The 20,561-nt window shown below is 56.0% G+C and overlaps 1 protein-coding gene across 2 annotated transcripts in view; it reads right to left on the bottom strand.

Annotated features, from left to right (window-relative positions):
• The window catches only part of PRDM16 (PR domain containing 16), a 254,352-nt gene that overhangs the window by 195,778 nt on the left and 38,013 nt on the right, over positions 1 to 20,561 (bottom strand). For both annotated transcript variants that reach the window (XR_001003424.1, XM_011956834.1), the window contains exon 2: positions 32 to 82. Coding sequence is in view for 1 of the 2 variants with exons in the window: in XM_011956834.1 (XP_011812224.1) it covers positions 32 to 82 (51 nt within the window). In the remaining variant the exon portion in view is untranslated. The remainder of the gene's footprint in view (positions 1 to 31; positions 83 to 20,561) is intronic.

Here is a 20,561-nt window from a genome sequence, read left to right as displayed (position 1 = left end):
AGCCGAGACGGCACGGGGCGAGCTCTCCTACCTTTTTGATGCAGCCTTCCTGGGGTGACACTTCTGCATCCGTCAGTATTTGCTGCAAAACAATTTTGAGAGGGGTTGTTAGTTTCTCATAAAACGTCGTTCTCAAGCTACACCGGGTTCTAAACGGTGGGGGCAGATCCACTGTCCCCAAAAGTCACAGGGTGGGACCCAACGGCTTCTCCACAGCAGGAAATGAAGGCTCCATGGATCGCAGGTACCCCTTCTTCCAGCAGAGGCTCCCCAATCACCCAAGCACCCCCCCAGGGACTTCACCTCCCTGGAAACACCACACTCCGGGGATGGAGACACCGTGTGTCGCTCACTCTGGCCCTTTAGTGGTTGGGTGGGGACCCAGGTCAAGGCACCTCAAGGTGAGCCATTCGTATTACTTATGAGAAGCATCTGGGCAGAGCGCACGGACACCCCGGATGCTGAACAGACTCTATTTGTATTTCCTCCGAGTTCCATGGACAAATCACACCGTGTGTATTTAGACATAACTTGGCCTATGTTGTGCCTGGCCCTGGGTGGGTACGGGACAGCAAGGTGCAGTCCCTGCCCTCTGGGGGCTTACAGTCCAGCTCGGGAGGTGGAGGTTGGGGGGAGCTGAACTCTGCCCAGCGGTACCAGGAGACAGAGGCGGGCGTCCAGAGTGAGGGGCAGAGGTTGGCCAGCGCCCTGCAGAAGGACGGCTTGGTGGGTGCTGGGACAGAGGGAGCTCATGCCATTTCTCTGCTTCCTCTTTTTTGTCAAATCAGAGGTGTGAGCGTTTTAACTGGCTCTTCACTCCCATCCATATCCCTGGGAGGGGGATGCCCCCCATGGCTTTTGGAGGAAACCTCTCAAAGGAAATCAAGCTAAGGCAGAAAAGCCGCTGTGCCTAGTGTCATGCAGGGGCCCGGGATGGCCACTGAGGACCCCCTAGCAGTTCGCTGTGGGCCTCACAGGAGCTCCCACCCCCTCACCCACGTGTGACAGAGGCCGAGACAGGGAGGCTGCAGTGGGCCAGCAGTCAGCTTGTTCTTCCTCCCGGGTTGCTCCCGCTGGAGCGTTCTTTGGCTCTGGAGAGCATTTTGCCGGGTGTCTCCTCTTACAAGCCACCAGGCTGCACTCCAGAGGGGCGGCGTCTCAGTGACCCGTCCCAGAGTGCTGTCTGTGCTAAGCAAACTGACAAACGAGCTCTAGAAATTGGATTTTTCCCTTCTGGACCCAAAGTGGCCGCCCACAGATGAGTATACGGAAACCGCAACGTTGTTTCCATAAGAATAGAACCAAGATTGAAACTGATACTTGAAAAATAAAAGGAGAAATGATGCTCAAGACAAAGGTTTTCCTTCCCCTCCCCTCAATATTACATGATGACTTTACACGTCATAAGGACGGAGCACAGCGTGCCTGCCAAGGCGCAACTGACAAGCTGGCGTTCCCAGCCACAGCGGGGCCCAGCCTGATCGCCTTCGGGGTCACCCCACGCTAATGTGAATGGCAGTGATGGCTGCTAGATTCAGGCACCTAGATGGGCTGCGTTTGGAAGAGGAGAAAGCCTTAGGAGGGGTGTGACCTGCCCGCGGGGCCGAGGCTGGAGGCAGAGCTTGGGGCGTATTGATGACTTGAATACTCAGCTCGGGTTGTGGGGTCAGGCCTTCCTAACCACAAGGCTGCCAGTACCCCTCAAGCCCATATTCTGCGTCACGGAATCCAGTTGTAATTCTGACAGAATTGTAACAGCACTCGGTAGGCACTGACTCAGCGCTGGCTCCTCTGTGCCTGCAGCCCCCACGGTGCCCCCCTGGAGGCAGAGCTCAAGGCAGTGCTCAGGTGGAATCTGCCCTGGCTCTGGATGCTGGAGGACCGTTCGGCCGTCCCAGGTCTGGTGAAAGGGCTGCCCATCCCACTGGTGGCCCTGGAGCTCTTGAGAGGAGAAGGACAGATCCCACCACAGTGAGCCGCCCCGAGCAGAGAAACTCTGGATCTCGTTGCCAGTTAAAGGCTGGGCTGAAAACAGAACCAGGGCCTCCCCAGTCCTGCCTGCTTCATGAGGCGCATCGAGGAGTGAGATGCTGGTTGTGTCTCTCTGGCATTCGCGGCCAAGTCACAGGCACCTGTGCAGACACCACCAGCGAGAGGGCCCTGCCCTCCTCACCCTGCCCTGCCCTCCTCACCCTGCCCTGCCAGTGCCTACTCACAAACCCACACACCTGCCCAGAGCCCACAGGGGCCTGGCGCTGGTCTGGGAGCATTTGGTGGCCTCTGGTTGGGCATTTTCCTGGAGGCTCCCTCCTGTTCCCAGTGGGAAAGTGCGTGCCACAGCCCATTCAAGCCATTCCCAACGCAAGTGACACCCCCACCATCACACCCCAGGCAGGTCAGTCCAGGAGCCCCTGTTAACACCGCATCCTCACATTCAGAGAGGGCTCCAGCCACCCACCGATGCCACCCTGGGCCTCAGATGCAAAGCCTTTCAGGTGGGGGCCGCCCTCCCCCTCCCTCTGTCCACGCTGCTCTCTGCTGGGTGTGCTCCGTGCCTGCTGTGGCCAGCTGCATTTTCACTTGCACTTTTGGTGGCCTGATCTTCCTGTCTCCCTGCCCTCCGAGTGGCCGGGTGGGATGGAACGCCCCCGTAAACCCATCTGTCACGCCATGCGGAGGCCCTTTTTGCCTTTCTGGCAGAGTCTGACAGGGTTTGTGCGTGGGCTTGGCCAGCACTCCTGCTCCCTGGAGCTTGTCATCAGGTGGGTACGCAGGGACGGACCTCCAACACTGGCCCCAATAGTTGAAGGCGTTACATGCGACGCATTGACCAGGAGGGCCGGGTCATATGGTGTGGCATCAGGAGGTGGGACGTGGCCAGCCCCGGGGTGGTGGTGGGGGCAGGTGCTACAGCTGCTGGGCTCCCGGCTGTCTCTCTGGATCCTCTGAGCACGATGCCTGGGCCCCCTTCGGGCTGAGGGTGTGAGCTGCCGAGGACTGTGGTCACAACGGAGCCCAGTGTGGAACCACGGAAGAGCCGCACAGATATAGAGCCCTCTCCAGCTGCCCTGCACCCCCTGAAGAGGAAGCCGGCACCCGATGGCAACAGAGAAAGAAGCGGCCTCCTGCAGGAGGGGCACTGGGTCCTGAGCCGTGTTCCAGAACTGCCTGCCCCATCTCACAGCCCACCTTGGCAGGTATGAAGATCATTAACTCTGCCTCTTCACTTGCTGCTGAGCTCAGGTGGAAAAACGGCCGGACGCGCTCCCTGGCTTCCCCAGCCCCGGCCCCCTCCCTTGCCTGAGCCGGTGTTCTGCTGAAAACCCTCTTTATTTTGCTAGCTGGGCCCTCAGCACACGCACCACTGGCCCCTGGATTGCTGGCAATGGCCACCGCGCTCTCCACCTTTCCGCACCCCGGCAGAAGTATTAGGTGTGTTTGATTAAGCGTTTTAGCCAAAAAAGCGAGGTCCGACCTCTGGCATTTAGCTTCTCTCGCGGGTACCAGTGCCAGGATTTAGCTAAGTGGGGTTGGTCAGAACCTCTTTTTTGACTCTTAAAATAAATACCCTCTGTTCTACAAAAAGTCAGCAAAGAGGCCACGTACGCAGAGGCGCTTACGGCTCTGGAGTTCTGGCGCGGCCCCAGGGGGGCTCAGCTTGCTGTTCGGTGTCACAAATGGATCCCAGAAGGTTTCTCTCCCGTCAAAAGTATCTGTTATTAAAGTATCTGAGAACCTAACAAAGGAGGAAGCCCAGAGTGAGCCCCGGCCACGGAGCTGCTTCCAAACCGGCGGGAGGTGAATGGAGCCTGGCGCGGTGGAGGCTGAGGCCCATGAGGGCCCCCCAACACTCCAGTTTATGCACCCCTTGCTCTTGGCATTGAGAGCAAACCTCCTCTCTCTAACTGACTTCTCTTTTCTTTCTTCTTCTTCTTCTTCTTCTTCTTTTTTTTTTTTTTTTGAAACAGGGTGTCTCGCCCAGGCTGGAGTGCAGTGGTGCAATCATGGCTCACTGCAGCCTCAGCCTCCTGAGCTCAAGCAATCCTCTCAACTCAGCCTCCTGAGTAGCTGGGACAACAGGCACATCACCACCCTGGCTAATTTGTTTTATTTTTTGTAGAGATGGGGTCTCACTCTGTTGCCCAGGCTGGGACTCCTGGACTCCAGCAATCCTCCCAAAGTTCTGGGATTATAGGTGTGAGCCACCATGCCCAGCTCGGCTCTAAACCAACCTACCTTCCTTCCTTCCTTCCTTCCTTTTCTTTCTTAATTCTTTCCTTTCTTCTCTCTCTCTCTCCCCACCCCACACCCGCAGGCTAGAGTGCAGTGGCTGGATCAGCTCACTGCAACCTTGACCTCCTGGGCTCAGGTGATCTTCCCACCTCTGCCTCCCAAGTAGCTGGGATTAGAGGCATGCTCCACCATGTCTGGCTAATTTTTTGTATTTTTTGTAGAGACAGGGTCTCACTGTGTTGCCCAGGCTGATTTCTGACTCCTGGACTCAAGCAATTCTCCTGCCTCGGCCTCCCAAAGTGCTGGGACAACAGGCGTGAGCCACTGTGCCTGGTTCTAACCTACTTTTCTTTCTTGCCCATTTCTGAAGTAGCTTCATTGGACCCAAAGACGTGGGTCTGAGTCTAGAATCTACTAAAAGCTGATTCCAAGGCCTCCTCCTCTCCTTGAAGAAGCCCCTATGGGTGGAGTCGGGGGGTCAGGGTTGTCTGTGCAGGGCACCCAAGGGTGTCTAAATGGCAGGGCTGATGGAGCTCTCCACAATCCCCACATCCCATCTAGGCTCCAAACCTCGCTCTGCTCACTGCTGGGAGGTTGTGGGGTCGAGGGGCTCAGGGTTCTGCTGGAGACACAGCCTGAGCAGAGGTCTTGGTGGTCAGCAGCTTCAGCTTCCCTGCAGCCTACACGTTCAGCAGGGTTTTACACCCAACTAAACAGTGCCCCTGGCAGGGCTGGAACCTGATGACCAGGCCACACTGAGCCTCCACATCTCAGGATCATTTAACTCTTGGAGAGCCACCCACATATCCTCCTTTTCTGAGAGATGGAGTTTTTAAAGAACAAATCTCATTCTTCATTTTCTTTTCCAAATGGAAGCCCTGGGTGCTGCCAATTTCCCTGGTGTAAATGTTGCCTCAAGGTGATGGCAATGGTGAGGCCAATCATAACAGCAGCAGGTCATCTTCTGGGGCTGCCGCATGTGGGGGGCCTGTCTCAGGCACCGCGGATGCAGACCTCCTCCTCACAACCACATGTGGGAAGCAGGAACCAGCAATGCCCCTGCTGTGTAGATGGGAAACAGGGGCTGCAGAGTTGAGGTGACTGGGCAGTTGATGAGTTGCTGCTCAGGGTGGTGCCCGCACTCGAATGCGGGCCTCCTGACTCCCGGAGTGTGCGCCGGCGGGACAGAGGCCTCCGGGTGGAGATGCCTCGGCAGGAAGAAGCCACATGCCAGGCCCTTCCACCCGGGACTTGCACCTGAACCCCGGCCAGGCCTCTCTCCGTGGCCAAGCTCCCTCTGGCCGTGTGGGCTCCAGCGGAGCTGGGTGGCTTCCCGTTGGCAGCTCCCGCAAGAACCGTGAAAGGCGGTTAGTCACCGGCCGCCCCGGCTCTGGCTCCCGGAGCAAAGACTGCACTGCTGTTGACACAAACCCTTGAGCTCTCAACCGGGAGTCGGGTAATATTTATTTATTTTTTGCATTAAAAAAAATCAGCTTGGCTGTGTTTGAGCTACAGAAATGATTTTTTTTTAAGCTCCTTGGACACTGTTTTTAGCTTTTATGCCTAAACAGATACTTCTCAGTTCCTTCAAGTGAGACCTATCCAATGAATGGAGGCTCTCTCTTTACTCCTAAGAAAAATATTTACATAGTCAAGTACGGCGCAGAAAAGGACCCTGAGCTCCGGAGAGCCCGTCCCGAAATGCACAGAGGTCTCTACGCTGCTGTTTACACTCCCAGCCGCCACCTCCCTCACTCCTGCCCTCTACATCCCCCGACCCCAACCACCAAAGCCTTCCCAAGCCTCCCGTATTGGGCCCTGTCATCAGCGGTGGCCTGCGTTCCTCATGAGAACCCCACGGGGCTGTGCGACTCAAGGGAACGGCCCCTAAGCCCTACCTTCCAAACCCTCTTTGTTTTGGCCAACGAGAGAAGCCAGGCTGCTCTGCTTCCAGGGCCCCCAGCAGGGAACAGCACTAGGATGCAGCATCTTCGCCCCCAACCCCGTGGGACCCAAGCTCCAGGCAGGCAGCATCTCCGCCGATGGTGTGATGGGGCCTTCTGCTTTGCTCTGGCCACAAGAACTACTGCCGGGGCCAGCAGACTTCAATGCACGCCCAGTGATTTTCTCTCAACCTGCAGGGCTGCCACCGCCTGGCCCTGCCCCGCCTGGCCAGCAAGGCCTCGAAGGTTCGAAATCTGGGCATGGCCTGCTCTGTTTCTGATGTTCCAAGAACACTCTGTTCGCTGGCAGCCCCGCCTGAGCGCTGCCCCTTGGCCTGGACATGCTGCCCGGGTGAGGCTGGCCCCGCGTGCATCTCCCTTCCTGTGGGGTGAAGATTGAACGAGCACTGCTCCTCCTCTCCCTGGCCCCCAAGAGCAGGCTCCACACCCCTTCATGTCCTTGTTTCACAAGCGGTATTGAGCACCTTTGGTCTATACTGCCCCATGGAGGGTGCCTTGGAGATATTTAAAAAATATGGAAACAGTGTTTAGTCCAGAATTCGCTACTCTGGGGCGGAGATAATGGATAGGACCCACCATGCCTTCCACGGCAACATCAACACGAGGAAGAGGAAAGACCTCCAAGTCTGGGAGCTGAGGTCCTCTTGCGGGTGGGGTCCCGAAGTGCGGATGGGGTCCCGAAGTGCGGGTGGGGGGCCCAGGAGGTGATGGGGGCTGGGAGTGAGGCAGCACGCACAAAGGTGTTAGCAGGGGGCAAATGAGCGCCCCAGAGAGGGAGGAGCCCCGGGTTTGGGAGGGCCTGGGGGGGCTCTGCTGTGGCCCTTTGAGGACCAGGCTGAGGGATTTCACTCGGGCAGGGGCTCTCGGATGGAGGCAAGAAACGGATGATGGGGGCGTGGGGCGTGGAGGAGGGACAGTTTGCAGGGCGGATGGCTTCCTGTGTGCACGGGTCCCCAAGGGGTCTCCCTCTTCGTGTCTGCTCGGAGGAGTATGTGGGGGTCTTCCCTGCTGACCCAAGTGTGGGGCCCGCAGTGGGCTCCATCTGGCCTGTTGCCCCCAGCTTCCCCCATCTGCTAGGACCTGTCTAGCTCTCCTCACACAGAGAAGGAGGCTGCCCAGGACAAGAGGCCTCCATGGTGAGCTGGAGGGCCAAGGGCCAGGCAGGCCGGGCTCCGCAGTGGGTACTTGGCCCATATTAATGCATCGAAATCCCAGAACATGCCCACGAGGAAGGCTATGGCTTCCTGCTCTTTGTAGAAGAGGAAGGGGCTCAGAGAGGTAAAGCAGCCTTCTGAATTTGCACAGCAGGGGAGTGTTAACCCGGGCTCACCCTGGATTCACACGAGCCCTGCCGAGATCAAGGTGAGTGGGCCCCGAGGAGGTGGTGCCTACCGAGGGCAGGGCTGGACAGCCCCTTTTCCCAGGGAGGTGAGTGGGCCCCGAGGAGGTGGTGCATACCGAGGGCAGGGCTGGACAGCCCCTTTTCCCAGGGAAGCCTAAAGGCACGCAGGTATTGACCAGCCCTGGGCCCCAGCCCAGGTCACGGAGGCACCCATCAGCGTGGGACCCATGGCCACGGCACAGCTTGCTGGTGAAGCACTTAGGAGGCCCCCACTCCCTTCCAGCCTGCAAGCTGCCCTGTCAGGCCTCATCACCAATGCAGTGGTCAGACAAGTGCCCCCCAGGCCATTAGCAAGTTTGTGGTCCTTGATCTGGAAGTCATGGGAGCCTCTCAGAGGCCGAGGCTGCTGGGAGCCCTAGGGTGGGGGGCCTGTCTCTCTCTCCAACCGCTCCTGGCCTGGGAAGCCGCCCCCCGCCAGGCCTTTCCAGGCCTCCTTCCCAGCCTCTGGGGCTGCGGGAGACAAGGAGTCACTGTGGGGTCCCCCTGGCCTGCCCTGGCTGTGACCTTGCTCTGCCCTCTGCCTCTAGCACCTCAGGGCACAAGGTAGAGTTTGGGGTAGGGATATAACTGACCACCTGCACTGGGGCTGCAGTTGTCTGGGGAGGGTGGTGCCTGCAGGGACGCCGGCTCTCTGGATACTGCCCCCGTCATGCTATCCCTTTCCAGAGAGGAGAGAGTGCAGGTTACGGCACTCAGAGCTTCCCCAGCTTCCGGAATGCTTGGGCCATTCCAGCCACAGCTTTGAATTCTCCTCCAAGCCAAAGACAGAGCTCGTCCACCACACAACACCCCTTCCTGTGCTCCATGGGCTGCTCCAGATCTCAGAGCCCCGCCCCACACATGCAGGTCAGCCCTTTCCAAAGGAGGGGCCTTGGGGAGATCGGGCCCAGCCTGGAGATGCCCTGGAGCGTGGCAGGCTGCCGGGGGTCTACGTGGCTGAGACCCACCCCCATCCTGGACTCAGGGTGCTCTTTCCCCCGTGTCAGGCTGAGTTGGGGAAGGCCTATTGTTCCTGGGCTCCACCTGGGAGCACCTGCTGTTGTAGCAAGGTGGGAGCGGGTGAGGGTCAGCTGGTGCGGGGACTGGCAGGAGGCTATCAGCCCCTGGGGCGCAGGCTCCAGAGCCCTTTCTCTGCTGGGCAGCAGGGCGAGCAGGAAAGATCTCTGCAGGCCCCTGTCCCCGAGCACAGGGGTGTCCAGCCTTGCTTCTGGCCCTCTGTGGATGCCTTTCTCCTTCTGCTTCCGGAAGATTGACGTCCCCAGGGGAAGGGAATGTAAATCGTCAAAGCGGGTGACGTGTGGCCCTTGCGATCAATGGCTCATGACGAGTCATGACTTCCAGCGTGAGAAAGGGAAGCAGCGGCTGGTCCAAGAGCCTCCTGTAGCCAGCTCAGGAACTGGACATGCATGCCCTGGAAATGAGGAGAAAGTTCTGCGAGGCTGTTTGTTCCTGGAGCTGGTCTCAGAGCTTCCTTCTGAGGGCCTGGGTTCTAGAACAGGAAAGCCAAGACTTGGAGCAGCTGGGCGGCCTCGCGGGGCCCAAGGCCCTGCAGACAGGGCTCGGTAGGGGGCTCTGGCTCGGACGCTGGGGGGCCGATCCCAGGGATGCCCTCCCCATTCTGTAGCTCCTGTACTAGGAAGGTGGTGTTGAGGCTGATGGTTCTAGGTGGACGGCAGGTGACCTTGACCCAACCCACTCACACTGCATTTCTCCACCAACTTTCATTAGAGCCCTGCAGCCTGGAAAAGGATGGCCGGCACTCACTTCAAAGCTGCCCAGTTGTTACAGGCAGGCTCGTCCTCCCTCCTGGATTAGACACCACTTTAGGCCAAAGGCAGGGTGTCAGGCACCATCACGGCCCCTCCGAGCAGGAACACAGCAAAGACCCCACGTGGCATTTACCCAGTGATAAATCGTGAGCTACTGAATGGAAAATGGGAGCTCTCCTTGCAGGATGTACAGAGCTGCTACATGATCATGTTCACCTGGGCCGGGCTCCTGGGAACCAGGCCCTGGCCTGTGGGTAGGGGGTGGGGACTGGCACAGTCACTGTGGGGTCCGGCCATCCAGCCTGCAGGGGCCCTGTGCTCGGGGTGCCTCTCTGACTATGGGGCTTAGGGAAGCTGCCCTGGCCACCCTGACAGGCTCAGGGCCTCTTGCTGGACCAGGCGTCTTGGGCAGGCATCTGGAAATCAGATACCCGGGCCTCAAGGCACAGGGTCCGGCTCCCGCCTGTCTTGCTGCTGCTTGGCCTGGAAGTGGCCTGGCGGGGGCAGCCTGGGGAGCTGAGGATGGACCTGAACTGCTGGAGCGGGGACTGCAGGCTCCGTGTCAGTGCCCCAGGGACAAAGGGACCAACCTGTGGCCAGGACTGTCTGGATTTGAGCACTGAAAGCCCCTGTCCCGGGAAGCCCCTCCACTGGTGACCCACTGGAGAGGAAGCATCAAAGCTACCCCAGAGGAAGGCCCTCCAGAAGAGGGGAGGAGTCAGGGATGACAGCCCTGAGGACAAAATCAACACAGCCGTCCTATGCCCGGTGCCAAGTGCCCAAACCCTGAGCACACCCCCAGGACACCAGGACCAGCCCAATCGCAAACCCTGAAAGTCACATACATCCCACCTGGTGGGAGTGTCAAGGAGCCAAGGTCTCCAGGCTCAGCCAGGACAAACGAAAGGAGAGCTGTGGGCCCTGTGCCCATCCTCCAGCAGCCACTCCCACCTGCGAGAGGCCATCTCAACAGTCTCCCAGAGTTTGTAGAATTTCCCCCACTGGAAAAAAAAAAAAAAACCCAACACTTTATTGCAGTATGATTGGCATATAAAAAGCTGTTGATATTTAATGTAGACAACTTTATGAGCCTGGAGACGTAAGAATGCACCGAGAAACCATCGCCATGATCCATGCCATAAACCCATCCATCACCTCCAAAAGCTTGCCCTGCCCTCTTCATTCATCATTAGTTTATGTTGTGAGGGGACAATCTAACGTTGGCTCTCCTGTCTTAGTCAAGTTGCGGAGGCCACACGGACATCATTAGTTTATTTTGTGCGGGGACAATCTAGCGTCGGCTCTCCTGTCTTAGTAAAGTTGCGGAGGCCACACGGAGGCTGCTGAAGGAGACTACTCCAGGCTCACTGGGCAGACAGGACCAGACCAAGCCGGCCGCACCCACAGGGGCAGGGAGAAGGATGCTGGCAGAATGTTTTTCCATCTCCCAAAGGCCAGTGTCTGTGAGCAGGGGATGATCCATGCTCAGCCTGAGCCCTTTGCGCCCCAGGATAGATTCTGCTCACCACGAGTGGCAGCAGCAGGAAGGGACCCCAGCTCTGGCAGGTGTTCTGTACCTTCCCCCATTCACTTAAACCAACAGCAAGCTCTGGCATTGCAAACCCCGAAGTGGCTGTCCCGACTCACATCTGAAAGGTGTGCCTTCCCAGGTCCACCGCTGGCCATTTTCCACACTGCTTCTGAAAATGCTGATGGTCCCTTCCCCACACCGACCATGCAGGAGGTGCTACGCGCTGCGCGGCCACCGGCCACCCCCATCCTGGGGAGGGGGCAGTTGCTGGAGGTTCCCCCACTGGCAGTCCTCCAAGGCAGCCCGGTGGGTTCTGCGCCAGCATCTCCCCAGGGAGCTTCTCTTTCCACGGGGAAAATAAATCACAGGATCAATGATTGGTTCTACACAAACATTTATCTTTTATCTCAACCCTTTTTAGTTATAGAAATGACCTGGAAATTGACAGAATCATATTAATGCACTTCCACTTGACTCTGCTGATTGATCCCTCATTTATTAAGGTGATTCTTAATAATCATAAGTGAATAAGAAGGGTCGTAGATCTCCTGGTCACGGCGCCTGGGTCACACACACGTTTGAAAACCCCAAGACCCAGGACTGAGTGGGGGAATCTGACCTCCCCAAATCTGGGCTCTTCTCTGGCTATGACTTACGACACCACTCACTGAGGTTTGGGGAACCCTTCAGGATCTGGAAGTGGATCCATATCACAGCAGAACATGGAATTTTAATTCCCTTAAAAATGGCAGGCGGCACTTTCTGGGGATGGAGGAAGCAGAAGCAGCCAGCAGTGTCCTACCCCCCTTGGCCCTTCCCCGATCAAATTCAGTCTTTCTCTCATTCTCACTTGTCACGCATGCCACTTACTCATGAAGCAAGCATTTGTGGACTCGCATTTCTGGGTTCCACAAACTTGCAAGCCAAGGAGGCCAGAAGTACAACTGTTTCCCGCTGTATTTTATTCTTGATTGAAATAAAATAACAGTGATAATCATAACAGCGAATATGCTAGCTCTGCCAAAGGTGTCACTGCATTATCCTATTTAATGCTTGAGATAATCCTACGATAATCCCCATTTACACCTGAAAATGCTGAGGCTCAGAGAGGGTGGGTTAAGTTGTCCAATGTCACAGGGCCAGGAAGTGGCAGAACTGGGATTCGAACTCGGGCCGTGCAGTTCCACAGGGCGTTATCCCAGCCTTTCGCTTATCTGGCCTCCCTTGAACTGGTTCCATTTGAAGAAGTGGGGCAGGTGGATCGGCGGGAAGGGAGAGGGAGATGAGGAGCTCTGCTTTCTCTCACATAAGGAATGTTTTGAATCTGTTGTAGGGACAACACGCAGAGGCCCGAGTGCCTGGGATTCGGTCACAGCTGCCTGCGACCTCGAGACCACCGTGCGTGAGGGCAGCAGGAGGCAGAGCGCCACCAAACAAGACTGCACACTTCCCTAATGGGACACGGCGACAGGAACAGCTGCAGCGAGGAATTCCAGGCTGATCTGCCATGAAAAACTGGCCGCCTCTGGAGTCTCGCAGCGTCCACGTAACCGTAGCTGCAGCTGGGACCCCTCAGGGCCCAGCTTTACTCTCTTGCGGTGGGGATAGTGGAGAAGCTGAACCAGGAAGGCTTGGCAGGTGAAAGGCTGCCCACTCTGCCCCGGATTTCCGAGTAACCTCCCGGGGTCCCACGTCTGCATTTCCAGGTCATCCTGAGTCCAGGGCCAAGCACACAGAAGGTGAGGGACAGAGAATTCACAGGACTGCCCAGCCTTGCTGAGATGCGGGCAGACATACGGCCAAGGCTGCCTGTCCTGGAGGGTGCCTTCAGGGGTCTCCTGACCAACACAGAATGTTCCTCCAACCTTCCTTCCTTCTGGTGCCTTTCACAGAGCTGGGAGGGGCTGCAGAAACCAGGCAAAGAATCCTGGGCTCCAAGCCAGCGCTTCCCATTCTGAGTCCTAGAAACACTTCTCAGCCCCGGCATCCCCTGAGTTGAGCAGTTTTGACGCCTGCATCTGTGAAGCGGGAGGCAGACGTCCCAGGGAGACGGCCTTGACCGCTGTCCATGACAACAGAGAAGATGCAAACAGCAACCCTGCCTGGCCAATCACTCCCTTATTTTGCAGCATGAGCACACAAATAATGATGGCACTCAAGACGTAACCACCTGTTTTCAAGACTGCCACGACTCGTGAACCAAAAGCCTCTTGTGGCGATTAGCCTAGTAAGGGTGATGGAAAGATGGGCAGCTTTTACATGTATGAAGGGTTGTAAAAGTAAACAAAAACATGTATGGGACGGAGATCACACGGGACACAGAAAGCCTAAATTACACATGATCTGGCCTTTTTACATTGGAGGCACATTGACCCTGGCCTATGGCAGAGACACCGAAGCTCCAAGGAGGATGGTGATAAGAGGGCACTCATGTCCTTGAGTAGCCAGTCCAGCTGCCAGCAGAAAGGTGGGGTCCCCCACTTCTCTCCAGGACTGAGAGGCTTCCATGAGCAGAGGCAGCTCATCTGTCCCTGCCTCCCTTTGCTCACACCTGCTCCCAACACCAAAAGGCCAAGGCAAAACCCCAAGCAGAGGAAATACAATAGGTCGTCACTTCCAATGCCTCACAGTGCCCGACGCTGCAGTGCAGTCCCACCGGGCAGGTGTGGGGAAGGAATGTGCACAGGTACCACACAGCCAGCAAGACAGGCAGGCAGGGCTGCTGGGAACACCCAATCCTGGGGACAGCTGTCCCGCCTCACCCTAACCGGGGCTCACTGGAGCTGCCTTCTCAGCTGGAGCCTCCCACGGAGAAAGGTGGTGTGAGATTGGAAGCAGCCTGAAACGGCTCTGTTCATTTACTTTTTTCTTATTTTCCTCCTGTTTGTTTTCCAACAAGGAGAAGCACACGAAGCACATGAACTCGCCACAAGGGAGATCCCCAAACCCTCAGAAAGTCAATTTCCATCTGTACAACTTCCCTGGAAATTTGACCTCCTCTGGGATGGTGAAGGGTCTCTTCCCTGGGGCAGATCTTGTGGCCATGAGTCCAGTGCTAACTGAGCTCGCCTGGATGACTGTGGAGGGCAGTGGAGTCTCACTCCATGCCCACACCAAGGGCTCATCCCAGGAGGCTGGGAGTGGAGCCCTAGTGCGGAAAGGCATCCATGAGGCCTGGCAACACCCAGGAATCCAGAATGGCCATCTAGTTGGCACCCTTGCCTGGCCTTGTGGAGAGCCGTGGGGCAGGTTAGGGTTGCCAGTGGAGGTCAGTCTGTCTCTCTTGAGGTCCTTGGCTAGACAGCTGGGTGCCCGAAAGCATCCTCTAGTGATTTCATCTCACAGTGACCCTGTGGGGGTCCAGGGATCCCAGATAGCTGCAGGGGGATGCGTGTTCCTCCTTGGGCCACAGCAACGCATCGGAAGCGCACGGAATGTTCGTGCAAACAAAACATGGGCGCCAGAGAAGCTGCTTTTGGTCCTGACATCTGCAAGGAGCTGCAGTTTTATTTTGCATCATCTTTCCTTGCTTTCTAACAAGTCACTGAAACGAGAGCAGAGACCTTGCTCTAAGGAAGAAAGCAAACCACTCTCCCTCCTGCCCGTGTCTGAGAACGGAGCCTGGGCCAGGGGCTCCTCTGGGGACTGCTCCTGCCCACTGCCCATGAGCCTTAGAAAAATACACACACCTGCTGGCCTCCTTTCTCTTTTTAGCCCTCAGAGAAGAAGAAAGAGACCCTTAAGGCCTCCTTGGTTTGTCTCCAGCTGCAGGAGGTCAGCATGGACAGCAGGTTCAGTGACCAGGCTCACGGGCTGTGAGTGGCTGGTCTGGGACTGGGTTCCAATCCGACTCTGCCATCCTGCCTGTGAGGCTTGGAATGCCCATCCCGTGGCTTGGAAGCCCTGACAGGGAAGGTGGGAGGTGGTGCTTTGATGCCTAGCTATGCTGTTAACAAATATGGCAAGGTCACCATCTGTCTGCAGGATGGACTGAGAAAAATGTTCCTTATTAGCGCAGGAGAAAGACAGGGGCATGGGGTGAATGTGCTTCCCAGGCCATCTAGGGGAGGCCAAGGAGGGGCCCACGGGGCACCTGCAGGTGTGGGCACCTCTTGCTCAATCTCACAGTCCTCCCTGACTGCTTCTGTGCTGGACTGTGGGTGATCAGTGCTCCCAGGGACACCTGTCCACCCAGCCCGTGTGTGGGTAACGATGGCCCTGGGGGAATATCCACCAGTCAGTAGTGGAAGAGGTGCCTTCCTCTCGCCATGACCCTGGGCTCCTCGCTGGCCGGCTTGCTGCATGGTTGCAGAATGCAGAACGCAGAAGGCTTGCGTTCACGGTGCCTGGGGAGGCACTCTGCCCAAGTGGCTTTAGAAACGGGCACCTCCCCGCCTGCAGAGGCATTGGCCCAGGAAGGCTCATCTTGAAGAGCTACAGAAATAGTCTCAGACACAGTTACTGAAACTGTATTCTTAGGTCTGAGAGAGCTGTTCCAAAGTGTGATTTATTTGCCCTTCCCAAGGACTGAAAAGAGGGGTGAGGTTGTGCCGGCCGTGAAACAGGCAGGCCTGTGGGAAAGCACTGCTTGTGGGGGTGATGGCCCAGGGCATCCTGTTCAGAGAGAGACAGATGGAGGGAGAGAAAGGAGAACCCCGTGGCAGGAGGCCTGGGGAGCTGGGTGGACAGCGCAGGTGGATAGGCAGAGGGTCTCACATGCAGAACTAGGTGGTACTACTTCTGGAGGGACAGGTCACGGTGAGGAGCCCCCAGCTCATAAGGGACGATACACACAGGCCGAAGCCCTGCGTTCCGCAGCTGGGGCAGCTGCAACATTGTCGAGGCAGTGGGGACAGGGCAGGGAGACGACACAGCCCTTGTTCTACTTTATGCCCATCTTGGAGTCCTCTGAGCCTGGCACAGGCCTTCCTTCCCGGGGCTGGCCCAGAGCTCCCTTTGGGCCACAGGAGAGCGACAGCGCTACTCTGAGAGGCACACAAAAACCGCTTTCTCTTGACCTCCATTCCTGTTAGCTTTGTATGGCCTCAAGTAATTAATTCTGATACATTCCTACCCTTAACAAACAGAATTTTCTCGGGGTGTGCAGACTGCCCGCGCAATCTCAGGGTGTGCAGATTCGCCTGCGCACGTTCAGGCCGAAAACGGTGGGATCCTCTTCCTCTCTCAGCCCACTTTTAAGGCATCTCGTTTATTGCGAGTGAACGCAGGCGCGTCCCATCCTCGGTTTGCGTCTCTTTTCTGGAAAACGCTTTGTGCTTTTCCAGGCTTCAATCCCGGGAAGGACACACACTGGAGACATCCCCCCAGGGACTCTCTTCAGAAGAGGGAGACCTCCGCACATTCTATCCGTGTTGCCAACTGGCAGGGACAGCCTCGCCACCGGCACTTCCGTTTTGTCTTCAAGATCTCGCTTTCCCCGAGCAGAACAACGTTTACTTAAATGTGACTGTGAAGCTTGGGATACTGCAAAGAGCCCATGGTTCGAAACAGAGACTTGGAGAAAGAGCGACCTCGACCCACTCAGGTGCGGGTCACAGTATTGGCGCTTGTCGTGGTGGCGAAAGAGAGAGAGAGAGAACGCCAGCTCCAAAGCCCCTGCTTCCTAGCACCTGTCCCCACAGGAACTCTTGCCCAGGAACAGGTCCTGCTCAGGAGATCCAGCCACCCCCTGCAAGAAACTCTTCACAGCCATCTCTTTCTTCCAGTACCTTAAGAGGAACTAAAGGGTTAGCGCCGGCAGAGACGGGCAGCCTGGACAGCCAGCTGGGGATTTGGGTCTTTGCATTTTACCAAACCAGGTCCCGGAGCTGAGCCCTACATCTCAGGTCCTGGGGGCTGATTTGGGCCCACAGGTCCTGATTTCCTTTTAGCACTGGCTGTTAAGAGTGTACCGCAGAGCCCAGCCACAGCTGTGGCCCCATGCTGGACTGTCACGGTCCCGCCGGCTTTACGCACCTCCACTCCGCAGCTCCATGCCTGAGAGACACCACAATCTTTTTACCCAATTTTCCAGCTGAGTTGACGGAGGCCCGTGGAGGTCAAGGAGCTTGCCCGGGGTCACTGAGTAAAACAGCGAAGTCTCTGGCCTCGGGACAAGGATGCAGGACTCTGGTTCCTGTCCCTAATCGCTTGGCCAAAGGCTGTTTCATAAATAATAGAAATAACAGGGCTTCATTTTTCTTTAGAAGATAGACTCCCCAAACGGCCACCGGGGCTGTGGTCCGCGAACTGCAGGTTCTCGCCAGGCGAGAAGGCAAGGTTGGAGCTCCAGCAGCCCGGGGATGAGGGGCCTGGAGCACAGGCTGGCTCCCGCGAAGGCATTAATTTGTAACAGACGCCCAAAGAGCTGGAAAGAGCGTGGATGTTCGTTGCACGTGACAACGGCTGATTATTCATTGCTGACAGTTATTAGCCTATTATTAAACGTATGAATTGCCTCTTTCATACCACATTGCCTATCCTTAAAGTGCTTTATTAACTGACATTAACCAATCCAATTAGCAAAAGACACTGTATTTGTGTAATTAGTAATTTGAGGCTTTGTTCTGTCTTGGTCTTAAAGAGAACGGGCATTGGATGTTGATTAGCGCGGCGCACTGTACAATTAGGAGAAGTGGTCGGAGATTAACCAACAACGTTCTCATTTCCCGGAGTCCCCGTGCGGGGACTCAGTCCCGTGAAGACATGCAGGGGTTTATGTCTGCGGCATTTAAGTGAATCCAATTGCTTCCTCTTGTATCCAAGCTCCTCTCTGCAGTTGGCATGGCCTCCAACGTCAGGAAGGGGAAATATTTATTTTTATGATAAATGTAGAGGTTGAGCAATAAGGAACCTTGTTGTTTAATGCTCCAAGCCTAATTCTGCAGAAAATCTCACAATCCAACTCTGAGTATTAATTGCAAGGTTTTTTTTCCCTAATCAGATGCCAAAAGGAACATTTCAGGGAAAGATGTTTTAGGGTTGCCTTTGCCAAACGGCATTTCTGTTTATGTCTCTGAGTGAGCAGAGACGGCCAAGATGGGGCCAGATGCTCTAGATAAGGGGGAAGCTGTGGAGGGATCCGGGGTGCCAGGCGCAGACTCACCACACATGAGAAATACAGGACCAAATGAAGAGCAGCGCTCAGGCCCCGTCGGAATGACCTGGCCACAACATGTCAACGTCCCCATGTGCCCCTTGGTGTTCCTCTCAGATGCCCCCAAATTTTGTTAGATTGTAAAAGTGCAGAGAAGACCTCATGAATCTCAGCAACCAGCCCCGTGCTTCTTGGCAGCTTTTAGCTCTGAACAGGAAGGAAGTGGGTTGGCTTCAGGGGTAGCTGGGTAGCCGCCCCCAGCCTTACCTGCTGGCACCTGAGCTACCTGGAGAAGGAAGCTGGCGTTTCACCCAAGGGTCCTGGGAGGGCTGCCTGCCTGCCGGACGAGGTGAGGCCAAGGCTCTGGCCCTGTCCTAAAAGTGGCTGCCACAATAATCTGGGCCCACTAAGGGCTGAGGCACGGATGCAGGAGAATCAGCCTCACCTGATCCGATTTGTTCCTGCAGAGGTAAAGAAGATGGCCCTGCGTTGGAGCATGCCACTGGCCTTGCCCATGCGGTGCCCACACATGTGGCTGCCCCGGCGGCTCTGTCCCCAGGAGCTGTGTCCTGTGATCTGACACTTCTGGAGGGGGCCCGATTGCCCACTTGGAGCCCAGATGTTTGGGCTGGGAGCAGACACTGCTGACTTCATTCCAGTGCCGGTTTCAGAGCCTTATTTCAACTCCTTCAAGTAGAATTCTCATGTGTTTTTTTTCCCATTCCATGCCAAAATAAAGTTAGAATTCTTGAAGTCCCAAAGCCTCTTCCCTTAACTGATCTTCTTTGCCTTTCTTTCCTTCTGCACACACGCACGTGCGTACACACACACATACACACACACGCCCACACACGCCCACACACACATACACAAACACACATACACCCACGCACGCACACACACACACACACAATACACACACCCACACACATATGCGTGCGCGCACACACACACACATACATGCACACACGCACACACGTGTGTGCGCACACGCACACACACATACACACATGCACACGCACACACATACACACATACATACACACATACACACACACACAGGCAAGCTGCACGTCATCAGGTCAGGCTGTGGAAATCCTGCACCCAGGACGAAGAGAGAAGTGTCCACGCGCCGCGCAGGCTGGACCTGCCTGCCCTTCAGAGGCAGACAGGGACCAGCGCACACAGGCACTCACTAAAGGTAAGGCAGAGAGGAGACCTGGGTGCAAACATTTCAGAAACCTCTTCAAAATATTTGGGTTTGTCAAAATCCCAAACCGCCGTTTGCCAGGCACTTTTCCCGCTAGTGTTTGAGCCCGCGGGTATTTTAAAGGAAATGAGATCCGTGTGTTTCTGATTTATTTATACTTAACTCATCAAAATGCTGTTTTAAAGAGCTATTTTGTGTCCAAAATGCCCTCTATCCTTTTTTTTCCTTCCAAGCTAAAAGCCGTATTTTGCCAAGCATATATGACCTTAAACTCTAACATTTTCAAGGTTCTTTTGATAGTCAAGTTCATGAAGTCCAAGCAGACCTGAACCGTAACCAAAGGCGGCCCTCACCCCCACCCCAGGAGGAGCACGATGAATGGGAAGGTGACGCCCTTGGCCTTTTCTTGCTTTTTGTCTCTGACCCAAGCACTGTATCTGTCCCTGTGGCCCCACCAGAGTCCCTGAGACGCTGCGTCCAACAGGAAGGAGCAACTTCTCTGGAAACAAAAGTCCCCGGAGATGAGGTTGCATAGTCCTTCCCAGAGCTCTTGCCTGGAGCAGCTCAGGGTCGCCTCAGGACCAGGGTGGCACCGGAGCAGGCATCCTCCGGCCTGGCTTCACAGTAGGGGCTCCCCTTCTCATCCTGTGGAGCCCACAGTATCTTTTATCCAGGCCATGGCCCTCACTTCTCCACTTCATTGTCTCCCTTGGGGCCGCCTAATGCAGGTGGCCAGAGGGGAACACAGTTCTCCTGCAGGTTTAAGCCAAGTCAGACCGGAGCACATTTTCTCTTCTCTAAGGAAAGAAAAAGGGAAGCACTGGCCAAAGCCCGGGGTGAGTGGGGAAGGGGAGAGGGAGAGAGTGGCCCTGGGTACGTGCAGAAGGGGAGAGGAGGAGAGAGTGGTACTTGGAAGCTGGTACCCCAGCGAGAGGGGCATACCGGGCCCTCCAGAGGGAGACACAACTGGGTATTGGCAACACTGTCGCCTGACCCATAACACCAGATGAACTCGGGTTATATGCTTTTGGGTGTGATATTTATCTCTGGCCGATTTCATGCAATGGAGTTCAATTATGAATTTGATTGCTTTTTTGTGCACAATATAAAATCCTTTATCTTCGCAGCATTTAATTGTGTTCCCTGGCAGATTTGGTATTCATCACGGCCCTGCTGTCCCCAGCCCCAAAGATAAACCATCCACGGGGCAATAAATGTCCACTCTGGTTATTGATGCTTTCAGGGAAATTGATTATCTATTTGAGGGGCAGAGCCGGCTGATGTATGGCCGCCTCTTTACCTGACACAATAGCTTCCCTGGAAGAGAAATCCCTGATCGGTGCCATAGATTTTCTA

Source organism: Colobus angolensis, unplaced genomic scaffold, assembly GCF_000951035.1.
Source record: "Colobus angolensis palliatus isolate OR3802 unplaced genomic scaffold, Cang.pa_1.0 Scaffold426, whole genome shotgun sequence".
NCBI classification, from domain to species: domain Eukaryota; kingdom Metazoa; phylum Chordata; class Mammalia; order Primates; family Cercopithecidae; genus Colobus; species Colobus angolensis.
Note: the sequence above shows the minus strand (reverse complement) of the source record. Positions and strands in the feature narration are given on the sequence as shown.